The 25,008-nt window shown below is 46.7% G+C and overlaps 1 protein-coding gene across 1 annotated transcript in view; it reads left to right on the plus strand.

The window, feature by feature from the left end:
- UBASH3B (ubiquitin associated and SH3 domain containing B) overlaps positions 1–25,008 on the plus strand; it is a 574,305-nt gene that overhangs the window by 421,852 nt on the left and 127,445 nt on the right. Inside the window, exon 10 of the mRNA XM_069224422.1 lies at positions 16,297–16,389. Coding sequence (XP_069080523.1) covers positions 16,297–16,389 — 93 coding nt within the window. The remainder of the gene's footprint in view (positions 1–16,296; positions 16,390–25,008) is intronic.

Raw genomic sequence — 25,008 nt, forward strand, 5'->3', positions numbered from 1 at the left:
TACCCCTACCCTGAGACGAGAGAATGTAGAAATAACACATCTGAGCCAGGGAATGTCCATAAACTGAGTTAATGACAAACAATCCAAAATCATTGATCGACATAGTTGAGCTTCAGGATTTAGCCAGACTCTTAACCGGAGAAGAAAAGGTTGTAATCTTATGTAGCTGGCTATGCCCCTCAAGCCTGCTTCATCAAAGAAAAACACAGCCGGAGTACATTGAGGGACTGCTAACAGCCTTCTCAGAAACGTATTTTCCACTACCTGGAGACTTGTACAGTCAGTATAACCCCACACCCCAGCTCTGAACGACACAGTCAAAAGGCATTTACTTTTTAAAATGATCAACATTTCCTTCACAGGTTTGTGTCCAAGCTTCTTTGAAAATCTAAAGACTGCATCAATGGCTCTTTGAAATTGCAGGATGCGGACACTATGCAAAAAAGTTCTAGTTAAAATCAACATCAATTGGGACCACCAGATAGGTAAAATTGGAAACTTTAAGTATTTCTGTGCCTTCAAGAACACATCTTTTGCTTTTTGATACCTTTAGACCACTCTTCATCACAAAGGATTTTGTTCTATTAATTTTAAAACGAAGGCTTTCAATAAAAGTATTAAAAGCATTCAATAGAGTTTGAAGTACATTTGCTGTCCTTGACATAAGAACAGCGTTGTCCGCATAAAGTAGTACTGCGATTGGCTGGGAATTGATGAGGGGCGAATCCTTCCCCAGTTTACACAATAAATCTTCCAGGCCATTTATATAAAGGAGAAAAAGAAAGGGGGCCAGCACACATCCCTGCCTGACCCCCTTTAAAGGTGGAAATTCTTCAGTTAGATCACCCACCAGGCTAAAACGAACCCGTGCAGAAGTGCAGGGGTGGAGTCTACTGAGTAAGGAGATTATGGCCCTCATTCTGACCTTGGCGGGCGGCGGAGGCCGCCCGCCAAAGTCCCGCCGTCAGGTTACCGTTCCGCGGTCGAAAGACCGCGGCGGTAATTCTGACTTTCCCGCTGGGCTGGCGGCCGGTCGCCTTCAGGCCGCCCGCCAGCCCAGCGGGAAAGAGGCTTCCACGATGAAGCCGGCTCGGAATCGAGCCGGCGGAGTGGAAGCTGTGCGACGGGTGCAGTTGCACCCGTCGCGTATTTCACTGTCTGCGCAGCAGACAGTGAAATACATTTAGGGGCCCTCTTACGGGGGCCCCTGCAATGCCCATGCCAGTGGCATGGGCACTGCAGGGGCCCCCAGGGGCCCCGCGACCCCCCCCTACCGCCATCCGGTTCCCGGCGGTCTGGATGGCGGTAGGGGGGGTCGGAATCCCCTCGGCGGCGCAGCAAGCTGCGCCGCCTTGGAGGATTCAATGGGGCGGCGGTAAACTGGCGGGAGACCGCCAGTGGTGCCGGTCCGACCGCGGCTTTACCACCGCGGTCGGAATCCCCATTGGAGCACCGCCGGCCTGTCGGCGGTGCTCCCGCGGTCCTCCGCCCTGGCGGTCTTTGACCGCCAGGGTCAGAATGACCGCCTATATCTTTATCCACCCCTATATCTGACATGACAGTCCACAGTTTGGATCTGTCGGCTGTGTCAAAGGAACAGGACAGATCCATAAAGGCTAAATGTACACAGCCTTTCTTTACCTTAGTGTATTTTTGTACTATTAAAGTCAGGTTGAGAGTCTGTTCAATTGTTCCCAGCCCTGGTTGAAACCCATACTGTACCTTTGATAAGCAATTGGTCTCCATGGCCCAGTTTTCCAATTTTTTAATACCACTCGGCCTAAGATCTTAACAGAACTATCCAAGAGGGAGATTGGGCGATAGCACTGCAGGTCAGCCCTATACCCCTTCTTAAAGATGGGCACAATAATCGCCTCTCTCCAGGTATCTACCAGGGGGCTCATCATGGCATATCTCAGAATGTTAGTGAGTTGTGGCCCCCAAACTTCTGGCAAGGTTTTATATACAACAGCTGGAATTCTGTCCGGTCCAGGAGCTTTGTCTGAAGGACAATCTTGGTTGGCCTGTAATATCTCAGATATTTCTATTGAATTACAGAAGACTATACCTAGGGAAGCATTTCTCCCAGCAAAGAAACCATTCGCTTCTTCCTGAGAGACGTTAATCTCTGTTTTAAAAGTTTTAAAAAATTTGGAAAAGTGTTCCACCCAAGCTTGCCCTGGAACAACAGTATCCATTACAGTGTTATCCTTGTCGGCCAGTGGGTTGGAATTGACCACTTGCCAAAAAACCTTCATATCTTTGCTGTTACTAGCTTCAATTAACTTGTCCCAGACATTCTCCCTTATATCTTTTTTCCTGGCAACAAGTGTGGCCTTATATGTCCTTCTTGCCACTTTAATAGCAGACTGATTATGTGGGACAGTGCTAATAATATTCTTTAAATCTTTAAGTGCGGACGTGCATGCATGATTAAACCAGCGAGGACTTCTGTCTTTACTAATATTTCTGCGCTGAAGCTTGTCTGCCATATAACTTGTTAAGACAGAAATGCCTCAATAATTTCATGTGCAGGGGTATGCTCCCACAATGCAATCATGACCTCTTCCTTCATATTCGTAATTAGATCTCTATGGAAGTTATATTTATCAATTGTACCCCACTTGATGGTCAAGCCTTTCTGCCTGTTAAGCCTCAGCACAGGCTGCTGTACCTCCTCACCAGAGCCCTTCACAAAACCCATCCTAGTTTCTAAGATTAGAGGGTTGTAGTCACTCAAGCAGGTTAGCATCACCCTGAACTTCCCTACCAGGTGATAAGATTTATTTCACAAGCACAACTTACTCTGGAAAAGAATGAAGAAGCGTAACCAGATCCATTTGAGTGTCTAGGCATTTGCAGTTAATCTAGCGTAAGTGGATATGTGTCAATTAGGAGTACCTCAGCATTTCCCATGACAACACTGCACATATCTCTATGAACTACGGGCTCATATTCACAATCGTTTATATCAATGTCCTTCATAAATCTGAGTTACTGTGTACCATTAATGCAAGTCTACAAAGCATATCTGTTCAAAATGTTAATGCTGCCAAAAAAAAATAATTAAAATGAAAACAGAAACAAGCAACCAAGGAGTCTGCACCCACTATTTGCATAAGGCAAGGCTAGTCTACCTTAACCTGATCGAACTGATGTGATGATCACCTTTAGCATCAATACTAAAGTGACACTCATTGGAATGAAGTTGCATGCACTCACTATAGGCAAAAAAAAATTAATGAGCTGCATGCATGAGCTACACTCTTCAATGAAAAATATTGTTAAACTGGGAGCAGGCAGAGCACCATCTTTGTCACAATTTCCCTGAATGTATGATTCGGATCTAAGCAGGCCACATCCTCACCAGAGACCTGCTTCTGCAGCTGGAGGTATAGCTGGCAGGAGACAGTAAGTCCATGGAATGGAGGGTGTGATGATCTACATAACCCGGATTTAAAGTGCACATCATTTTTGTAAAGTAGTGGTGTTCATGAGAATGGATGAAATATGAAATTGGTTACTTTGAAGCCAACAACAGCTACTTGTGCTTATAGGTAAAAAAGATGAGGATAACAGCCCTGATATTTTAGGGTATACAGAGTGGTTATGGGCGGAGGTGTCAGGGATGGGCAGAAGATAGGGTAGTTTCTGAAATGTCATTTAGTTGTCGTAGGGATAGGGTATAAGACCTCCAGCTACATGGGACCTGACCCATCTCATGATACTTTAACCCCAGCGGGCAGAGCAGGGTCAGGTTAAGGAGAAAAGCTAATATCCAATGTCTGGATGTTGCAGGTTTCAGAAACTGTTGCTTTGCGGCTAGTGTAACCTGTCATAATATGGTAGTACCACAATGTAGTGTGCTCCAGACTCCCCAATTTGTTGGGAGACCGGGTCACTGTCAAAGGCTCTGTATCTCCTTACGTTTTCATAAATTATTTTTAGGGTTCTTATACATACCCTTCAGTACTCTATGTCACTCATAGACGAGGAGAGGTAAATGTAATAATGAGTGCTTGTCCTGGAGTGTTAGAAACTGGCAGGTAGTGGGAGGAAGCTTTATGTCATGGTGTTTCAGAGCCAATACAGGTGGCATGTAAAAAACATTACAGGTGCACCACTCACCTGAAGTACTTGTCGCTGGTTGTCATTTTCTCCTGCTTACTGGGGGTCGACACAGACAGGTAACTGGTTGGAGAAACCAATACTGGAGGCTTGTGCTATTCCCTCTGCCACTCTGCTTTATTTCCAGATCTTTGATGCTCTATGAGGTCAGATCTCGAGAGCTACTGTATTTCTTGACCAAGGCCCTGTGGTGGTGGCACCGCCCTCTTCTGGAGACTGTAAACTAGGGGTTCAGCACAGCTTGGCCCGTCCGGCCTACCTGTGGTGTTTGAGGGGGTCAACCCTGCTTTGCCTCCAGGGAGGGGACTAGGGAGCTCGCTGGATGGGTGGCCAACAGGTCTCCCCTCAGAGGCTTCACTTGGTTCCCTGAACCTTCAAACACTCCAGACAAGAAAAAAAGTATATACAAGAAGTCTTGAAAGCTCGACCTAAAAACACAATAAATCCGCTATAGAAAGAGACTTTGGCCCTCATTCTGACCCTGGCGGTCGGCGGAGAGACGGCGGTCGGACCGCGAACAGACCGGCGGTATTAAAAATGGCATTCTGACCGCGGCGGTCCCCGCCGCGACCGACCGCTACTTCTCCACTCCGACCGCCACGGCGGTCATGACCGCGGGGCTGGAGTTTGCGCACTCCGGCCCGGCGGTCGTCCCAAGACCGCCAAGGGTATTATGACCCTGCCTACCGCCGCGGTTTCTTGCGAGCGGGAACCGCCGTGCGAACCATGGCGGTAAGCACTATCGGGGCCAGGGAATTCCTTCCCTGGCACTGATAGGGGTCTCCCCCACCCCCCACTACCCACCCGAGTCCTCCCCCCACACCCTCCACCCCCCTGCCACCCCCCAGAGGTGGTACGAACCCCCTCCCCACCCCCACCCCGACATGCACATACATGTACCCCGACATGCACACACCCCCAACATGCACATATACACACCCCCTACACACACATACACAACGGGGACACATACCCGCACACATACATGCCGACATGCGCACCTGCCGAACAGCACACATTACCCATAGACACAGCAGCACCCCCCGCCCGCATACACGCACTCACACACCCCCTCTACACACTCACACGCACACCCCCATGCACGCCCACATCACACAACACCCCCCCACCCCCTCCCCTCACGGACGATCAACTTACCTTGTGCGTTGGTCCTCCGGGAGGCGACGGGAGCCATAGGGACGTGACCGCCAACAGAAGACCGCCAACAGAAGACCGCCACACAGAAATGTGGGTCGTAATTCTGTGGGCGGTGTTCTGCTGGCGTGGCGGTGGAGGTTGACCAGTCTCCACTTTCCCGCCGACCGCCAGTGTGGCTGCTGGCGGTTTTCCGGCGGAACGCTCCCAGCGGTCAGAATGCGCACAGCGGCACACCGCCGCGGTCGGCGGTCTTCACCGCGGCGGTAACTCAGCGGTCTTGCGAAAAGACCGCCAAGGTCAGAATGAGGGCCTTTCCCATTTAATGGTTTTAAGATTAAAGAAGTACTTACCTTCCCCATGTCCTGTTTCTTTTTTCTCTGACAAGACCGCCCATGAAATGGTGAGGTTTTTTTTCTTATATATATATATATATATATATATATATATATATATATATATATATATATATCTGTTTTAAATGCTGACATATACTGTTCGTTTTAAAACACGTCCTACTAACGTCAGTAAGAACGCATCCTTCAGTTCGGAAGAATGCCGCTATAAGGATGCTGCAGGGCTCTATCCAGTGAGTCTTTTATATCTGTGTGGCTGACGGCAAGTGGTAAGTGGTGGGCGCAACTGTAGCCAGCTCTTCATTTGTTTTCTGTATGGTTAAGAGCGGTGGCATTAATCCTAAATACATGGAGGATGTTGGCAGGGCGTCCTCTGATAATTTTTAAATATCAGGATGCGACTGCAATATCCAGCGCATCCGTTCTAATTATTAGGTTTAATTAAGTAGTACAGTACACGTATGTGCTAGAGACGGCGCATTGATTACTAATTGGCTAATTGGTTTTTCAGAATATAGTATGCAGCTAGGCTGTAACCAGAGAATCTTTTGTTTGAAAAAATAATATAAGAAGAAGAAGACAGGACACAGCTGTGAGCAGATGTTTGAGGAGCCGCAGGGAGACGAGGGAGGAGGTGGGAGGGACGAATGCTGCAATAAAATGCAAGCAGCTATGGATGCTGAAGCTAAGCACAGTGTAACACAAACAGGAAAAGAAATAAAAATATAGTCCCCCAGAGAAAAAGATAAACAACCAAATCGTAAAGATACAGTACTAGGTCCCTGCTCCGTGTGAAGAAACAAAAGACAAAAAGGAGGGACTGATCACTACCAAGCAAGGATTTTTAAAGGACAATACAACAAATAAATGAAAAGCAGTGGGCAGTCTGTAAGCCCACAAAGAAGTATATACAAAGTATATACAACAGGTCTCAAAATCACTACCTAAAAAGAGATATTCAAAACCGGTATTCTAGGCTTTTTTAGGCCCCTGGTTCTGTCCCTACATTCATCTGCTGTTTTCCTAGCATTTAGGTATACAATGGTTTATGGGCTATAAAAGGTCTTATATGAAGAACAAGTTCTATTAATAAAGATGTGTAAATCACTGCCTTCAGTCACTAATGCTGGTAGTCTTAACGAGCTGTATAGATTCACTTACAAAACCAGCTTAAAATATTTTCTCTGGAGTAATTGTCTGTGCAATGCTTTATTTCTTTTGTGGATTCTCCAAGCGGGGGGCATACATGACGGGCCCACTCATTCTGTTAAAAAGATGTTGCTCACTGGGATGAAAAATAAATAATTTATTTTCGTTCTCATCAGTCCTGGATCTGGTCATCATGTCAGCTCAGATTATGCAGCACGCTGAGCTGCCTTAAAGAGGCACATGCTTTTACAAGGCTCACAAGCTGAGGGCCACTGAATTTTGTATAGAAGTCAGCACCGGACTGGGAACCCAAAGCAGCCCAGGCAAATTATGTCAGGTCAGCCCCAGCAGGGTGCATATCAAGTCAGCCTGTCCACCACAGTGGGGCTTTGTGGGTTCTCTCCCAAGAAAATTTGAGAAAAAACAGCAAATACAGTGCATTCTACAACACATTTTTTAGGTTGAGCGTAAACGTACAACCTCTTGTACACTTTTACTATACTTCTTCTGGCTTAAAGCTATTTCATTTGTTGGTTGCAGTGTCCTTTAAAAATTCTTGCTCGCTAGTGGTCAGTTCTGCCTTTTTTCCCCTCCTGTTTCTGTTTCAGAGCAGTGACCAACTACTGTATTATTCCACTTTGGTTTTTTGCCTGTTGCTGTGATGGGCTACTTTGTTATTTCTTTGTTTCTCCCTTTTCACTGTGGGTGTTTTAGGCTGATAGCTGCCTGAGTTTTATTGCAGCATTCCATTCCTTCCACCTCCTCCCATGTCGATAACATTTATTTTTGTCATTTATGCCAGCACTGTCCTTGTTTACTTCTGGCTCCTGGAGCATTTGCTCCACCATTAAATCTTTAATAAAAGGTAGCTCTCAGGCTTCGATTTTGTAATGTTCTTTTACCACTGCCCAGCGTCTGTTGATTAATGTTTTTTCAGTACAGCCCAGCGCGTGTTGATTTAATCTTGAAGTAAGCTTATTTTTTCAAGAGAAGTTCTTCTGTGCTTAGGGGCATTAAATCCTCTGTAGGTGTTTTGCGCGTGTTTATGAAACATTAAAATAAGCTTATTTTACAAAAGAAACACCCCGTGCCTAAGCACGAAAATTCCTATGCAGGTTTTTTGCGACTGTTTATATAATATTAAAATTTGTTTACTTTAGAAAATAACCTCTTTAACATTTAAGTGGGCTGATCCTTGTGAAGGTGTTTATATATAATTGCACCAGGCCATGATATTGTAAACGTTTAGCTCACTGCTCACAAAAGCTAAACCTAGAGACACTGATGTGAAACTTGCAGAGCCTTGCACCTGGAGTCTTTCCCCAGGGCTCCTCCCTGCCAGCCCTCACAACATCCACACATCGGGCATTGCTTATCTCCTTTATTCGGGCCATAAATCTTTTCAGGCTGCTCTACTATTGTTAACTTCATTAGAGCTTTGTGGAAATGCGAGGCAAGAACGTTCATTCTGTTGGCCGTATCTTTCAGCCTCGGATTTCATATGCCTGATAATCATGGGGGCACAGCTTGCATATTTAGACATGATTGAATATCGGACACTGCACCCCCTCTACTATGAATAGCTAAGCCTCTGGCAGTGTATTACATCACGCTTGTGTCTGGAGTGAGGAGACGGCAAGACGTAAGTGGCTGTGTAGCAATCCCCACTGTTCCGCTTAATGCTCTGCAACCCAGCTTGGTAAAATTACACTATATAAGACCATACATAGATAAATAAAGTACTACTATTATGCATGCACATGATACAAATGTTAATGAAATAGGAAAAATAATTATTTGCTTTACATAGAACTTCATTACCTGGTTTTTGTAGCTTCTAAGTACTGTACTTCACTTAAATTTTTACTTTACCAACCACTTACACTCGACTCACATCTACACCCTTGTGGCTCAGCTCACTTTCAATCCTACAGCAGGGTTTATCCAAGCCGCAAACAGAAGACACAGAGCCACTGGGTCAGCATAAACTGTGGGTGGTTTAACAAGTATGCCCAAGAGCACAAAAAACTGTCAGAGGGAAAGGATACCTGAGAGAGTTAAAAGGAAGCTGCACCCAGGGTGGCCGAGCAGTATGGTACCTTAGAGAGCAATTGTGCCACATATTTTTTATATTTACCATAGTTACACCAGATTATTTTCAACCAATTTTTTAAAAATAATGGATAGCTGTTCTGCGCCACTTTTGTAAAGGCCTCTGCATCATAAACATTTAGCTCACTGCTCACGAAAGCCGCAATATGCCCTTTCTCATAGAATGTAGCTAAACATAGAGCAATTAATGTGACCTTCAGCAGCTTGGGAGGAGGAGGTGTACTATAAAAATCTGCTTTTCACTCATTTCCCATCAGGAAGGCATGTTTTCGGTCTGAAAACTACTCTTCTGCTTTTATGTCAACCTCACTCTTTTGCACTTTTTGCATCATGGATATACGTGTGAAAGAAGAAGCAGTCCACATGTGTATAACTTATTAATTTTTTCTTTTTTCATCAGGAAAGGTGTTTCCAATTAATTAATCACATTGGAAAGGCATGACGCCAGCACAGGACAAGCGCATTGTCTTAAAAACTGCTGCGCCTCGCATCTGGAGTCCTTCTCTCTCAAGGGTTCCCTCCCTGCCAGCCCTCACAACATCCACACTCCGGGCATAGCTTATCTCCTTCATTGGGGGCCATACATCTTCTCAGGCTCCTTGTTTGCTTCGCTCTCACATCCTAGTATGTTGCATTCACTTTGATTATAACTTGCTAGCCAACATATGTTTTTTTTTAAATGTAACTTAAAGTAGATGTGCTGAATTTGTCAAAATTTAGAATGCGTGTGGATGTTTATCTTTTTTTTCTAGATAAGGTAGTAGTTAGGTGTGCTTTATATCTCATGTGCACCGTGTTTGCTTCCATTTGTCCTTCTTTTTGGAGGGGTTTAATTTTCCTCGCACTCCAGGCCTTTTCTGTTTATAATATTTGCAAATCTGCTGCCTGTATGGTATCTGCAATGTATGAGGGAACCTTGTATGGTGCATTCTCTGTGAGGGAAAATGCATTGTACCTTCTCTGCGAGAGAAGCTAACATTGTACCTTCTCTTTGAGGGAAGGTAGCATAGTACCTGCTCCTTGAGTAAAGCTTGCAGTGTACCTTCTGTGGGAGGGAAGCCTGCCTTGTACCTTCTGTGGGAGGGAAGCTTGCATTGTACCTTCTGTGGGAGGGGACCCTGCATTGTACCTTCCATGGGCGGGAAGCTTGCATTGTACCTTCTCTGTTAGGGAAGCTTGCATGGTATCTTCTCTGTGAGGGAAGCTTGCATTGTATCTTCTGTGTGAGAGACACTTGCATTGTATCTTCTCTGTGAGGGAAGCTAGCATTGTACCTTCTCTATGAAGGAATCTTGCACTGCTGATGTGCTGTATCTGGTATGTGTGAGGGAAGCGTGCACTGCTACCTGCACTGTATCTGTACCTTGTGTAAGAAAAGCTTGCATTGTACATTCTCTAAGAGGGAAGCTTGCACTGCTGCTGTGTTATAGCTGCTGTATGTGAGTGAAGCTTGCACTGCTGCTGCCTATGCTGTATCTGCTTTATGTGAGGGATTCTTGCATTGCTGCTGTGCTGTATCTGCTGCGTGTGAGGGAACCTGGCATTGCCGCTGCCTATGCTGTATCTGCTGCGTGTGAGGGAAGCTTGCACTACTGCTGTGCTGTACTGCTGCGTATGAGGGAAGCTTGCACTGATGCTGTGCTGTATCTGCTGCATGTGAGGGAAGCTTGCATGGTACATTCTCTGTGAGGGAAGCTTTCATTGTACCTTCTGTGTGAGGGAACCTTGCATTGTACCTTCTCTGTGAGAGAAGCTTGCATTGTACCTTCTCTGAGGGAAAATGGAATTGTCCCTTCCCTGTGAAGGAAGCTTGCATTGTACATTCTGTGTGGAACAAGCTTGCATTGTACCTTCTTTGTGAGGGAAAGTTGCATTGTGCATTCTGTGTGAGGGAAGCTTCTACTAGTTCCTAAATCAACTACTTATCCCCCTCTGTCTTCCTTTCTATGTAGTCTATGCAGCTCTCACCAATATATATTCACCATGCCATGTAATTCCACTACACAAATACACTCCGTACTACACAATTCAACACTGCACAATCCCACAAGTAACAATTAAAATACAAACCACAAATGTCCACTCCACACTACATACAACCCCTACACTCCAAACCAAAACACAGAAATAAAAGATATTGGGGGTGATTCTGACCGGGGCCAGGGTCGGCGGGAGCACCGCCGACAGGCCGGCGGTGCCCCGCAGGGCATTCTGACCGCTGCGGTTCGGCCGCGGTCAGGTGCGGAAAACCGGCGGTCTCCCGCCGGTTTTCCGCTGCCCATGTGAATCCTCCATGGCGGCGGAGCGCGCTCCGCCGCCATGGGGATTCTGACACCCCCTACCGCCATCCTGTTCCTGGCGGGTTTCCCGCCAGGAACAGGATGGCGGTAGGGGGTGCCGCGGGGCCCCTGGGGGCCCCTGCAGTGCCCATGCCAATGGCATGGGCACTGCAGGGGCCCCCGTAAGAGGGCCCCACTTTGTATTTCAGTGTCTGCTATGCAGACACTGAAATACGCAACAGGTGCCACTGCACCCGTCGCACCTTCCCACTCCGCCGGCTCAATTCTGAGCCGGCGTCCTCGTGGGAAGGATGATTTGCCCTGGGCTGGCGGGCGGCCTTCTGGCGGTCACCCGCCAGCCCAGGGCAAATCCCAAAATACCCTCAGCGGTCTTTCGACCGCGGAGCGGTATTTTGGTGGGGGAAGTCTGGCGGGCGGCCTCCGCCGCCCGCCAGACTTAGAATGACCCCCATTGTCATTTACAACACCAATACCTCTATTTCTCGCAAATACAAGACCTATTGCATTGCAAATGCTTGTTTAATTATATATTCAATTGTATTCGTTTTAAAAGCATAGTAAATGATGATCTTATAGTGTACCAGGTTACGGCAAACTTTCTTGGGACTCTTCAGCAGCCCTGATACTGTATAACATGGGTGAAAAAATTGACAGTGTGAATCGATCTTGCATAGGCGAGACCTATTGGCTTTACCAATGTTTGATTAATATGTATTCCCAATGGTAATCATTTGTAGTCATCAATACCGGTTTCATTCATGCATTTGAAACACATTTGTAGAATTATGTAAATGTTTTTGAGCATGTGATGTCCGCTGAGAGAACATTTGCAGCGCCATCTTTTGAAATGTTTGTTCTGAATGTAATTAAGAAGGTTCATGCTGAATTTTAGTAACTTGTATGCAGACAGCATCACACGGAATGTGTGGTGCACACAAAGCTGTTTTTTAAATTTTGTTTTGGAGTTTATCAATCGGAACAGTATCAAACCTGGGTTTGGCTGTATTATTGCTGACTGCAAACATATGTTCTTTATGCATTTTTAATGAGCATGCATAGTCAGGAGACTAATTTAATGGCCTCACACTGGCTTTTAAAACACTGCTCTTTCCTACGCATCGCGATCTCGCTGCACATTTGCTGATACCACTGTAAATCGGCTTGTTTATGTGAAACTATTACTTTTCAATTTAATTTTATGTGGCAAGAAAAGTCCGGTTAAAACTTTACAACGCTAATTTGCTCTCAGTCAAGCAAATGTGAGACCCATTGCATTGCAAATGCTTGTTCTACATATAAATCATCCCCAAGGTAGGTCCTAGCTAGCCGAATTGGCAGGGTGCTGTGTGGGTAAAAGGCAGGACATGTGCCTGGTTGTGTGGCCTGTCCTGATAGTGACAAACAGCCTATTTGGTTTCTCACTACTGTGAGTGCTGCCTTTCTCATAGGATTACATTGAAAATGCTCTAACATGTCTAAGCTGTATTGTCTGATCTATGAGGGGTAGCATAGGCATGTTTGGTATGGTTGTAATGGTTGTAAAAAATGCTGCTTACTGGTGTAGGTGGATTTTTTATTACCATTATAGAAATGCCAAGTTTAGAAAGTGGGTATTTCTCTGTGCTTATGACTCTGGTGTTTTGCAGCTTACCTCCAATCCACGTCTGGGGCAGAGTGACAGCTGGGCTTTGTGGATACTTTTCAGACAGCCTCTACACTGGGAGGATGGAGGTGTCACAAAGGTGCATCTGCCTACTAAATGATCTTCCTGGGCTGCGAGAGGGAGAGGCGGGGCACACGTGCGTTTGTAAAGGCTGTTCCTTGGCCTCACACAAATGGCTTATTTACCCCCCACTGATGCTTGGAGCCAGTACTGGAGGAGAAAGAGGACGCCCCTGGCACCGGTTAGTACTGGTTGGAACCCCCTTCTCCCCTGTTTCTGGAAGCTATGCAAAATTAGTATAAGTACAGGAGGTTTTCCCCCACATGGAGAGACACAAAAGGACTATGGGACTGATCACTGGATGCTGCTGGAATAACTTGCCAGGAACTGCCTTGGGACTGCTGCTGTTGTGCTGACCTGTGACCTGATAGGTCATTAAGAGGGACTGTCACTGCCTGTGAACCCTTGTGCTGGCCTGCTTGCTTGAGCCCTGCAGTCCTGTGCCCCCATTGCTGTCTTCAGGGGCTGCGTGCTGTGCCTCCCTCCCCCCATGTTTAGATTACTTTGGTGCAGGGGAGAACGCTATTCCTTTTGAGCGCGTGAGGAGCGCTGTATTTTAGTTTTAACCCGAGCATGTGAAGAGCAATGTATTTTGTTTTTCCTAAAGCGCGTCAACAGCTCTTCACTTTGTCCCCCTCGGCACAAGGAAGCGCCCATGTCCCCCAGTGTACCCCCCAATGTTGGAGAGGTCGAAGGGAGAGGAGGAGCAAGTGTGTACAAAAGTGCTTCCAGTGGTGCCCCCAGGGCACAAGCAGGAAATGCTTCCCAAGAAATCACCGCTGCCACCTCCGCGAGTCCAGAAGTGCTGCCACGCAGTTGGGAGCCATCGGGAAGAAGGATGCTGGCCGGTCGGGCCAGAGGGAGAAGGTTCCCCTGCTGGTGCCCCTCCTCTGCCAAGGGACCGAAGGGCCGAACTGTGAAGCAGATAGGGTCTCGAGACAGGAGGCTCGCTCCACCCGGCATGCTGCTACTGGAGACAAGCAGTCTCCAACGACGGAGGGAGACGGGGCAGGCTGGAGCCACCTCTCTCCTCTCACAGCGCCCCCTTCACAGTGGGCCTTGACTGCGGGGAGATTGACCCGAGGTGGAGGTTTGTGAGGCAGTGTATGACGTCTGGCCGGAGAATCTCAATGGAGGTCCCATGCCAGCCCAGTCACCTTTACCAGCCACTCCCAACCCCAATGATAATCCCCTTCTTGTTGGCAGCTTAGGTCAGGCCGGGGTGGCAACCCTCGATGAAGGTCCCCAGCCTTGCCACCATTATTTCCACATGTTCCCCACTCGGAGCATAGGAGCTCCTGCGTTTCACATATGAGGCCGGGATTTACCTCCCATCGTATAATATAAGTGCAGGTGCATTCATGATACCAGTATGTTCACGATGAAAGGTGTATTCTGGGGTGTCGGACATGTGCCTAATAGGAGTGCTTTCATGCTATGTGCAATCATGATAATGCCTTAGCATCTTTGGTGATATGTTTATCCTGACCTTTTGTCGCAGAGTATTAGTAACATGTGTGATGTTCTCACAACTGCTTGTGTAGCAGGGTATAACTGATGCATGTTGTGTTTGGTCTAATGATGTTTTATGCAATACAGTTTATTTTTATATAACTGGGTGTTGTGTTGCCTTTGTTGTGTATTTATTGCATCACATGTGTTGTGTGTGTGTTGTGCAATCACTTTACACTTTGCCTCAGGGATAGGCCTGACTGCCCGTGCCAATCTACCAAGGGGGTGAGCAGGGGTTATCTTGGGTGTGTAACTCCCTCGTCCTGACTAGAGTGGTGGGTTCTGCCTGGCTTAGGTGCATACCCCAGCCGGCCAGAAACTCAATTTCTAACATGCACATCATAAAAAAGCCTTCACCCTGAACTACTTTTCAAAAACAGTTCTCAAATTATAGAACTGCATTGCTGCGCCACAGAGCTGCAACCCTAAACTAATTTGGGTACTCAACAGCAACCTGTGTGGAACTACAACTCGACAGCAGCACATCTTCAGAAAAGCTTCAATGGAATCACTGCATTCCTCGTTCCTGGAAACATTCTCACTTTGAAGTCAGCCCAATGCAAAATAAACACAGGCTTCCTCAGAAGACAGCGCCTGACATTTGACCTCGGTCCTTGAATGCCCAGCAAACATGAATAAATAAAAGGTTTGCAGGCCTGTTTGTTACAGAAAACAAGTTAGTGGAAAGATTCTGTAAACACAGCTTTGGCATGGGGAGGGACGTACTCGAACTAGAGAGCCTAACAAATGAAGCCAGCAAATGGAAAGCCAGAAAACCACAAAGCCAATGGCAAGCAACAGACAGGATGCATTCCCAGGTCAACTTTCTGAAAGTCCACAGGATGTCTTTGGCATAACAGACAGCTGTGCTGTCTGGTAGGCTGCGACCTAGTGAATAGTCTCTGCTTTTTAGTGTACTCTTAGCAGTCTACTGCACTTACATGAATTGCTCACATTTGACTGTTTTGGAAAGTGAGAAACATACTGAGTGGCATACAGTGCATAAGAAGCTCTCTCCTTGATCATGCACTATGTGCTACCCTACACCAAGAATCAGTGCATATGTATTATGTGCAGATTTAACCCATAAAAGTCCAAACGTGCAGTGTAGTAATCAGATACAGGTCATTGTGTGGTGTGGGAAGATATGCTAAATAATTCTATTAAATGCTTCTTCATTTGTGCACATTTTCATTTGGGGTGGTGGGGTGACATTAAAGTTTGGCTGACGAAGGGTTGTGATATAGTATAGTTTATCAGTTTTCAATGCATCGTTGGGTGAAAATAAACCGTGTGTGTACAGTTGGTTCTAGGTCCAGTTGAAATGGTTTCCCCTTTCAAAATGTTACACGTTTGTCAGTTCCTTGTAAAGTGCATGTTCGCCATCTTTATTACATTATATTCACTAGTTTGTACTGTTGGCATCTAAACACCAGAATTGTGGCTGAGTGCTGCACATTATTATTCAGTTTACAAAAACATCAACATTGTGCTTTGCCACTTTAACTTACTTTGTATTAGTTGTACAGTACATTATACAACAATGTTTAACCCCTGATACATATTAAGAGGCATTTCTATTGAAACTGTATGCCAGGGGTGTCCAAACTGGGCTCACAAAGGATGGAGCCATGCCTGAATTTCATGATACCAATGAGTATGAAAACGATTGCCATCCGAATGAATTGTAGGTAAATTAGTCCCATATGGATATTCTGAAAGCAGGGCGTATATATTTCCTATGTGTGTCAGCACTGGACACCTATGCATATGGCAAATCTAATTCTCTGCTGATTTTGATCCCAGCATGCAATGCAAAACCAATGTGTACCTCTGTTAACTTTCCTTACTGTCTCCATAGGTGAGGCCTTACTCGAGAGTAACACGATTATTGACTATGTGTACTGTTCTCCATCACTGCGCTGTGTACAAACTGCTCATCACATTCTGAAAGGTAAGAAACTGGTAAGAAGTATGAAATTGTCACTGCTTCATACCAAGGAAAGAGCAGGCAATCCACAAACAGACTGTGTTAATGAAGGCTGATATGTGCCTATGTTCTGTGAAATGTATTTTTATGCATTCACACATAAATTCAATGTATTTGCATTGTAATGCTAGAGCGACATTGTTAGAAAATATATTATGTATAACGGACAGTACAAATGTGAGAAACAAAACATACTGTGCTGTATCGATGATACTCGGGGGCGTAGCTCAGTCAGTGAGATTCGGGGGGTGCAGCTCTCATATTTCCCGGTTAAAAAATCATTAGGCCACATGGTAAATGTGTGAGGTGACCAGATTTTGGGCTGGACTGCTCCCATAAGGAGCAGGGTTTGTCCTGATTTGGATTAGGTGGGCCTCTAGGGCTTATTTAGAATTTGACAAACAGGTACTCTGTTAGAATAGCGACAGAGTACCTTGCCACCCAAACTCAGGCCCTCATTCGGACTTTGGCTGTCAATTTCTCTGACCGCAAACCTCAACCCGCCAGACGACTGCCAGTCCTGGCAGTCAGCAGACCCCCATATAACGAGTGCTGGCTGCTTTCCACCATAGTTGAGACGGTCGGCACTGCAGAGGTGGGTCCCTCGCTGGCACTGCCACACCAGCAGGACTCCGCCCGCTGTTTTACAAGCCGTAACACGGCTTGGGGGAGTCCTGCTGGCGTGGTGGTGGCGGCGAGGGAAGACCGCCAGGACCCATCCCCTCCCGGATGTCCCCCTCAACTGAGGAGGTAAGTGGGCGCCTGAGGGGGGGTGGAGGGGTGTGTGTGTTTAGGTGCATGTGTGCATGTTTACAGAGGGGGCAGGGGGTGCTGAATGCGTGCATGTATGTGCGTGTGAATGGGCTGTCTGTGTTGATGAATGGGAGTGAGTGGGTGTGTTTGAGTGCAGGTATGCGTATGCTCAATGGGTGTGTATGTGTATGCATGCATGTGTGAAGGCGTGTGGGGGTGTGTGTGTGAGTGTGTGGACGGGAGGGGGGATGTGTGCATGTGTGCGGACATGTGTGTATGTGTGTGCCGGCCACAGGAATGAAGATTCCTATCGCAAGGTGCGTGACCGCCAGGGTTTTCGAGGCGGGGTGACTGCCATGGAAAGCCTGGCGATTTGCAGCCTCGTAATCCAGGCGGCAGGCTGAGGCCTGCTGCTAGGTTGGAGGTGCTCCCCACCGGCCTTGCGGTGCGACCGCACCGGCGGGCCTGGCGGGGTTGTGGAGGCTTGGCAGATGCCAAGCCTCGCAACTCTTAATGTGGCGGTCCTTACCGCCGGCACCGCAGTGGTAGGACCCCCACGGCGAGGCAATGAGGGCCTCAATGTACACCCACACGATTTTCAGTCAGGCAGGCTGCAAGTTTTATGTCAACAAAGTAAAATATGCTTTGTCAGTGTAAAACGTCCTTCAACGGCCCCACAAGAGTAGTTGCCATCAGAAGAAAGCCATCTAACTGTCCACCCTACTTACAGTGAATGATCAGAATGGGTATTTGTTTTTACTGTCTGCCACCAACCACACCATGGAAAAAATTCGTTTTTTATTTGTAAAACACATGCTCCTGCTTTGAAAGTTTCTTTTTGAAAAATAAAAAACTTTTGGATTTTTTTTTTCTTTTTGTCCTCATTCACCTGACACTAGTCACTCCTCCTACTTTTTCGATCTCGTGCTCTTTGGTGGGGATGGGGGAGTGAATGGCCACAGAGATATGCATGTCTTGCTTACAGGTTGACCCGGACCAAGAAAAAAAAAATGCATCCCCTAGGTGAGGGTGCAGTGGAAGGTGTAATAATTGGACAGATATACACTCTTTGCATTCATCCCAGATTAACCAAAGTTACCACCCAGCCTTTCCATGAAAGGTATCTAAAACCTTTTCTTCTTAGACAACCCCCTAGCTATGTCCAATTTAGATATATATGAAAGTGCATTAAGCCAGTCTGTACAGAGAGGAAGCATGTCAGATATCCATTTCCTGCATTTTCCCTACCAGCTAACAAAACCATTTAGAAAAGCAGCTTGCTTGTATCGCCACTCATCCTTGCTGGCCCCTCTGCTACCCAAAGATGATTAAGCTGAGGCTTAACTTAAAATTTATCCCCATAATTATTGTGGCAGTCTTACCCGCTTCTTCCCAAAATTGCTGAATCCCAGGACACTCCATAAACATATGGACATCCATTGCCTTCTCCAGCCCAGGTTTCCGACACATTACAACACCCTCTTTTCCAATGTTCTAGATCTTGTGGGGCATCCAAAAGGCTCTATGGAGGGAAAAAAGATGGTTCTTTTAAAAAAAATGCAGGTTTAACAGTGCTATATAATGTGTGCATCAGTACTTGCCATAGATCTTGTAACTGTGCTCCCTGCAGGCATCCTCGCCAGAGCTCCTCTGCCAGACTGAAAGCTCCTTCCATAGACTCCAGCAGCTCCAAATACCAAAGCAAGACTTCCTTCTTCCCTGGGGGGTGCCCCATTAACTGCTTTTCCACTTGTATAATGGACCCCAGTTCAACTCTCAAAGTATGAGACCTGTCTTTTAACTGGAAGTACTTAAACCTAGAAAGAATTCCTTTCATAACTGCAGAGCCCTCATCCCATTAAAGCAGCTTGACGTCACATGTGAACTGTCCTCACGATAGAAACCCTGCAGACTTACGTGGCAGTGCTAATGCATCGTTCAGGCACTCTTGGGTGCCCGAAGAGTTCTTAATGGGGCCCTGGTTCCTATAGGATTGTCCTTTTGTGGCATGTCTTATATGAAACCACATAAATGACATTGCATTAACCACTTTCAGTCTCACTTTTTTAAAATACTTTAAACCTTGGAAAAAATTGACAGCCATCTGTCATGCTTAGTGTAGCCATCCAGTAAACATTTCCTACGTTGACAGGAACTGCCTTGACAGTGGTGACTTCGCTAGGCTGACAAACATCTCCAAAATTGGCGGGCGAATTAAAGACAGTGAAGTTCTTCACCACTTTCTAGCCGATACTACTTCTGCTGAATCCTAAGTCAGGCCCTCTGTCTAGAGTGGCACAGTGGCTGAAAAACATCAGTGTGAAATGCTATGCCAAGTGAATGCCAGTGGTTAGACTATTAGTAAGCATTTGTCCCACCTCCTTTTGGGTGTTTGATTGCCATTATTATGCCTGGAAACAACAGAGTGGCATAGCTTTCCAAGTGTATGACTGCAAATGTTTGTGAATTCCAAAAAGCAGTACATTTACAAGCAGCACTTCTGTGGGTGCAGATACGCTACTTTTTTTATAAACTGGTCACGAAGGGGCACATTTACAAAAAAGTGGTGCAATGCAGCATTGCAAACCAAGTTGCTGTGCTGCATTACGTCACCTAGAGAGAGCAGAACTGCACCATATTTTCTGCCCTTTCTATGCACTGGCACACATTGGACTGCCTAGTACCAACGGAGGCCCTCTTGCACCATAGTGCATAGTGCTCAGATTAGTTATTGGGCAGGAAGGAGTACCTTCCTTCTCAAAAACTATCCTTGCATGCTTTTCCTCCTTGTAGGTGTGCTGCAGAATGCAGAGAGCACATATGAAGGAAAAATAAAATATTTCTACTCATTACTCCCACCTCAGCCAGGCACATCATTTAGGCTCACTTCTACAATGCTTTGTAAATATGGGTTTGCATCTAAATCCACAGGTGGATGCACAGGAGCACCCATGCACCACCCATGGAGCACCTACTTGACGCAAAGTAATGCAAGACAGTGCAATGTCCTCCATTGCATTACTTTATCTCCCAAAGCCATGCAACTGACATATGCATGGCTTTTTAAGTACTAAAAAAGGATTTAGTTTTGGGACTGCTTCAAAAAAGTGACACAACCCAGACACGAAATTTTTGGAACTCTGGGCCTGTGTAAATATGGGTTTGTGTCAAAATCCATATGTGGATACATGGGAACGCCCATGTGCCTCCCACAGAATGCCTACTTGAGTAACACAAAGGCAAAGTAACACAAGCGAATGCGATGTGGTTGATTGCATTACTTTTTCACGAGGCCATGCAAATCAACATTTGCATGGCTTTGTAAATAACAAAAAACATGTTGTGTAAGTCTGTATCAAAAAGTGATTTAACCTAACACAAAATCTTTGTAAATCTAGCTCAAAATGTATTTAGGTTTGTGATTCAAAAACGAACAAGTAAAAGCCTCTTAGTGAAATCAGGAGGACAGGCAAAACTCCAGACCCAACTACCAAGTCAATTATGTATTTATCTGGGGGGTGTCATACCCTAAAAAACCTCCTCTGAAGCTACGCCCCTGACAATGCTGTTCTTTTTCCAAATGCCCTGTGACTGACACATGGCACCTACTCTCTCACTCAGTTCCAGCATTCCTTGTTCATCTAAATCTAACAAAGGCCAGTGCAAATTGATATTTCTCTCTTGTGGACATACACTTGTCTCACGCAGTCCTTGGTCCCCTGGGACCAGCAAATATCAGTAAAAACAGGAGATCTTCCCCAAACACAATTGTTAAAAAATCACTCACTCTGCCCTAACAACCTTTGGTTAGCTTGGTCCAGAAAATACCAGCACAAAGACTGGAGCTTTGCAGCCTAGTTGAATCTGTGATGTCCTGGCGTCCTACTAGAGCTCTTTAGAAGAAAATAGGAGCTGCATTATATCATATAAAAGTACATTGGCTTACAAACATTGTTGCCAGAGTATTACAGTGTCAAAACTATTGTGGGACTTACTATGGAAGTTAAGAATACTTTTTAAAGGTATTTATATTGTTTTTAGTCCCATTCCCCTCTCCAATTACCCTGGGCTGATTCTCCGACCACTCTAGGCCATCTAGTACCTGGCCTTGATCCTCAATCCTCCGCCTCGCTTCTTCTGCAGCCTCCTTCCTCTGCTCTCTCACTCCACTTCTTACTAGAACCTCGCTGTGCCTTTTCCTTCTCTATCCTTTTACACTCTTGTGCCTTTTTCTGCACTTTCCACTCTTGTGCCTTTTTCTGCACTTTCCAGTCTTATGGCTTTTTCTGCACCTCCACTCTTGTGCCTTTTTCTATGCTTTTCCACTCTTTGGACTCTGAACTCGTTTTTCATTTTTCCAGTGTTGTGCTTTTTTTCACTCTTTGAACCCTTCAATCTTTTCAACAGCCTCCCCATCTGCACTTTTTCCACCTCTTGCCTCCCCTGCTCTCTACCTTCTCTTTCGCATCTTCTTGCTTTTTCCAGTGTTTTCTTCCTGCGCTTCCTAGACCCACCTTGTGCTCTTTCCCACTCCCAGGACTTACTTAATGGCAGCTGACCCCTCCTGTGCTCTTTCTCACTCCCAGGATTTACTTAATGGCAGCTGCTGTGCGACCGCACTCAGCAAGTGTGCTGCCAAAGGCAAGCCCGTCTACACCCTTCTGTGCCTGTACTGCGCCCAGTGCCATGACCCATAGTCTGTCTGGCCCCTGCCGCTACACAGCAGCCACCCTCCACTTGCTCAACCCTTGACGCCCAGCAGTCCTCTTCTGCCATTTAGCACCTCATAGCACTGTAGGACCAGTCCCCTGCCCCTTCTGCCACTTCGCCTACAGCGTCCCACCTTCCCACACTCCACACACTCATCCTCCCACTCCTGTCTGGCCCCTGCCGCTACACAGCAGCCACCCTCCACTTGCTCAACCCTTGACGCCCAGCAGTCCTCTTCTGCCATTTAGCACCTCATAGCACTGTAGGACCAGTCCCCTGCCCCTTCTGCCACTTCGCCTACAGCGTCCCACCTTCCCACACTCCACACACTCATCCTCCCACTCCATCAAGCCAGGCCAACACCCTACCACACCAATCTCTCAGCAAACACTCACATGCATGCTTCTCAACACCCACTCTCCCAGGAAGCACTCTTTCGAAATCTGGGACATCCTCAACGACAACGCACTAGACCTCCTCTTCCTAAGGAAATCATGTCTGAATCCTTCATCGTCTCCTAGCATTGCTGTGGCCATCCAACCTGGATACAAGATTACATGACAAGACCGTCTCCACAAACCAGGAGGCGGACTCAAAATCATCTTCAACAACAGCATCAAATGCTCCATATTCACAGTTCCAGACACCACCTCCTGGGGGTTATGCGCTGCCATGAGGCACTGGAAGTTTGGCTTCCAACACTGGAGGACAGCTTTGTTTTAGAACTAAAAAAGGGGGCCCCTATATAGCTGGGGGCAGCTGGAGGCACTATTAGCATTGGGAGTAAAAGACACTTCAGACCCAGCTGGGGGCCCAAGAATGGGGACCTTTTGACTTTGTTATAGGAACCCACCCCACTTTGTTTGTGGGTGCGAGAACCTGGGGTGCCTGTTTTTTAAGCACTGGTTAGGGAGTCGCACTGCCACCCTTCATCAAGCTGCCCTCCTCTTTGGGTGTGGCCAACTGACCCTGCTCTGGGACCAACGTAGCGGTGTCCTGCTGGGCCTGCTCCTGTTTTTCTTAATCCTTTTCCTGTTTCTTCTTTTGAAGATGCAATATGTGCACTTGTATCGGGCGAACACCATGTTAGTCTGTTTACCAATAATGCTACTTAACAGACTTTTAAAATCACCTATTGCTAGGGTAATTCCACTGGTTTTCTTCTCAATGCATGAGATCCATTTCCCAGCCCTGTCCAGCAACGGTGGCAGTTTGGCTCTTGGCCCTTCCTTGTCCATCTGAGCCCATGGCAAATAGATGGACCCTGAGGTACCCTATTGTACTAACAGACATATTTTCATTTTGGGCAGCTCCACTGGTTTTCCCTCAACATAGCATTTCCACCTTCTCAGACACTCCTGCTTGTACGGAAAGTTCCACTCGGGATCTCCCTCTCTATGCCACATGCAGTCTTCTGCATTCACTATGTCCTCCAGTTCAAAGGATCCATCCTCCAGCCAGGGTCTATCATATCGATCACTTCTCTCAGTCCTGCGGGCTAGCAGGTGGCAAAAGGTTCAGGCAAAGATCATGTCTTCCTCCTGAGTTACTGCATCCCTTGGGGTATTTCACTCGTTTTGCATGTTTGGGAGGAGTGGTGGATGCCATTGTCATTGCTGCTCTTGTTCGCACGCAAAGGGACCATCTTGGTCCTCCTGTGTCTAAGCTAGGTTTGCACTAGACTGCCTTGGTCCCTAATTTCCCGGTCAGCCCCTCTCCTTCGCTGACACTCTGGTGAGGCACGTACCCCAGTCTGGAGCTTCTCTTCTGATTCTACCTCTGGTTCTTCAGTGGCTAGGGCTCGGCACCTACCCCTATTCTCCTTAGGTGGAAGGCATGATGCTCTGCTCACTTGTTGGACTTTAAGGGTGCGAGCTCTCTCTCTCCTTCCTTAGTTCGCGCCTATCCTCTGACTCCCATATAGATTGCATCCGTCGCTTGGAGCTATGTGCTGTTCTTTTAAGTTGGGACCTACCCTCTAGTTCACTCTCTGTGGTTTACTTGGCTACCTGAGTGTACCTTGTGGCCCCCTTTGTCAACCGATCCCAGAGGGCTGGGACCCCTTCTCTCACCCTTGCTAGTTGTCTCATTGTCCAGAATGGCTATGAATCGTTTGTTACTCGAGTGTGCTCCCTGGAACCAGTGGAAATGAGTGCTTTCTGTGCCATGGGTGTTCAGTGGCATGAACGCAATGGACTGTCACGACTTACACGCTGCTTTAACCTGGAGTCCGCAGATTGAGTGGCGAGGGTCTTGTTCCTGAATGTTCGGCCTTGGCCCAGGTAGGGGCGATTCTTTCTGGTAGCCATGGTGCTGCAGGCGATAGGAACGGCAAGAGCAGGCCGTGTCCTTCAGAAGTAGTTCCAGAGGGAAAAAAAACCTAAAAGGGGAAAAAACCTCAAAAAAGGAAAATTTCCTGAAACAGGAGCAAAATTAATAAGTAAATACAAGATCAAAAAAGAACAGGAAAAATACTGGAACAGCCGTGAACCAGTATCTGACACAAGGAAGCAGGAGCGGAGACACCATCCAAACAGAAAGAATCACAGCCCTTAAATACCCAAAAAACAGGAAGCAACCAACAGGAAGTGCAAGGACACCATTTTAGATAGGGAAAAACACATAGAAAGTAATAGACAAGGAGCCATAGAGAGTAGGGAACTAAAGCATGCTGGGAAGAGAGGGGCAATATGGGAAGAAGGAAAAACATAAAGGGAGGCACAAATGAGAAGAAAAGAAAAGAAGAAGACAACAATAGCAGGTGAGTGGGGGAGGGTTAGTTAGACCTGCCTGAAAGCGTGTCACGCAATGAAGGAACGAGGCCCCATGCCCAATTTGGGGCCTCGTATGTTGCACAACAAGCTGGGGGCACGGCGTGTCTCCATGTCGCGCGCCGCGGCCCGAGCCGAATGTTTGGCTTGCGCCTCGGCCGACATGGACAGTGGGGTCAAACTCCAGGGAGCTCTAGTGCTGGATTGGGGTGGTGCCAGGAGTGTCTGGGCCTGTTGATCCACCATGCCTAGACCTAACAACTGGTTATTTGTTGGGGGCCTAATGGGCCCCCCCTACTGGTGAATTGGTGTATCCTAACACTGGGATGGCAGGTATCCAGGAGAGAAC

This window comes from Pleurodeles waltl, chromosome 3_1 (genome assembly GCF_031143425.1).
Source record: "Pleurodeles waltl isolate 20211129_DDA chromosome 3_1, aPleWal1.hap1.20221129, whole genome shotgun sequence".
Classification (NCBI taxonomy): domain Eukaryota; kingdom Metazoa; phylum Chordata; class Amphibia; order Caudata; family Salamandridae; genus Pleurodeles; species Pleurodeles waltl.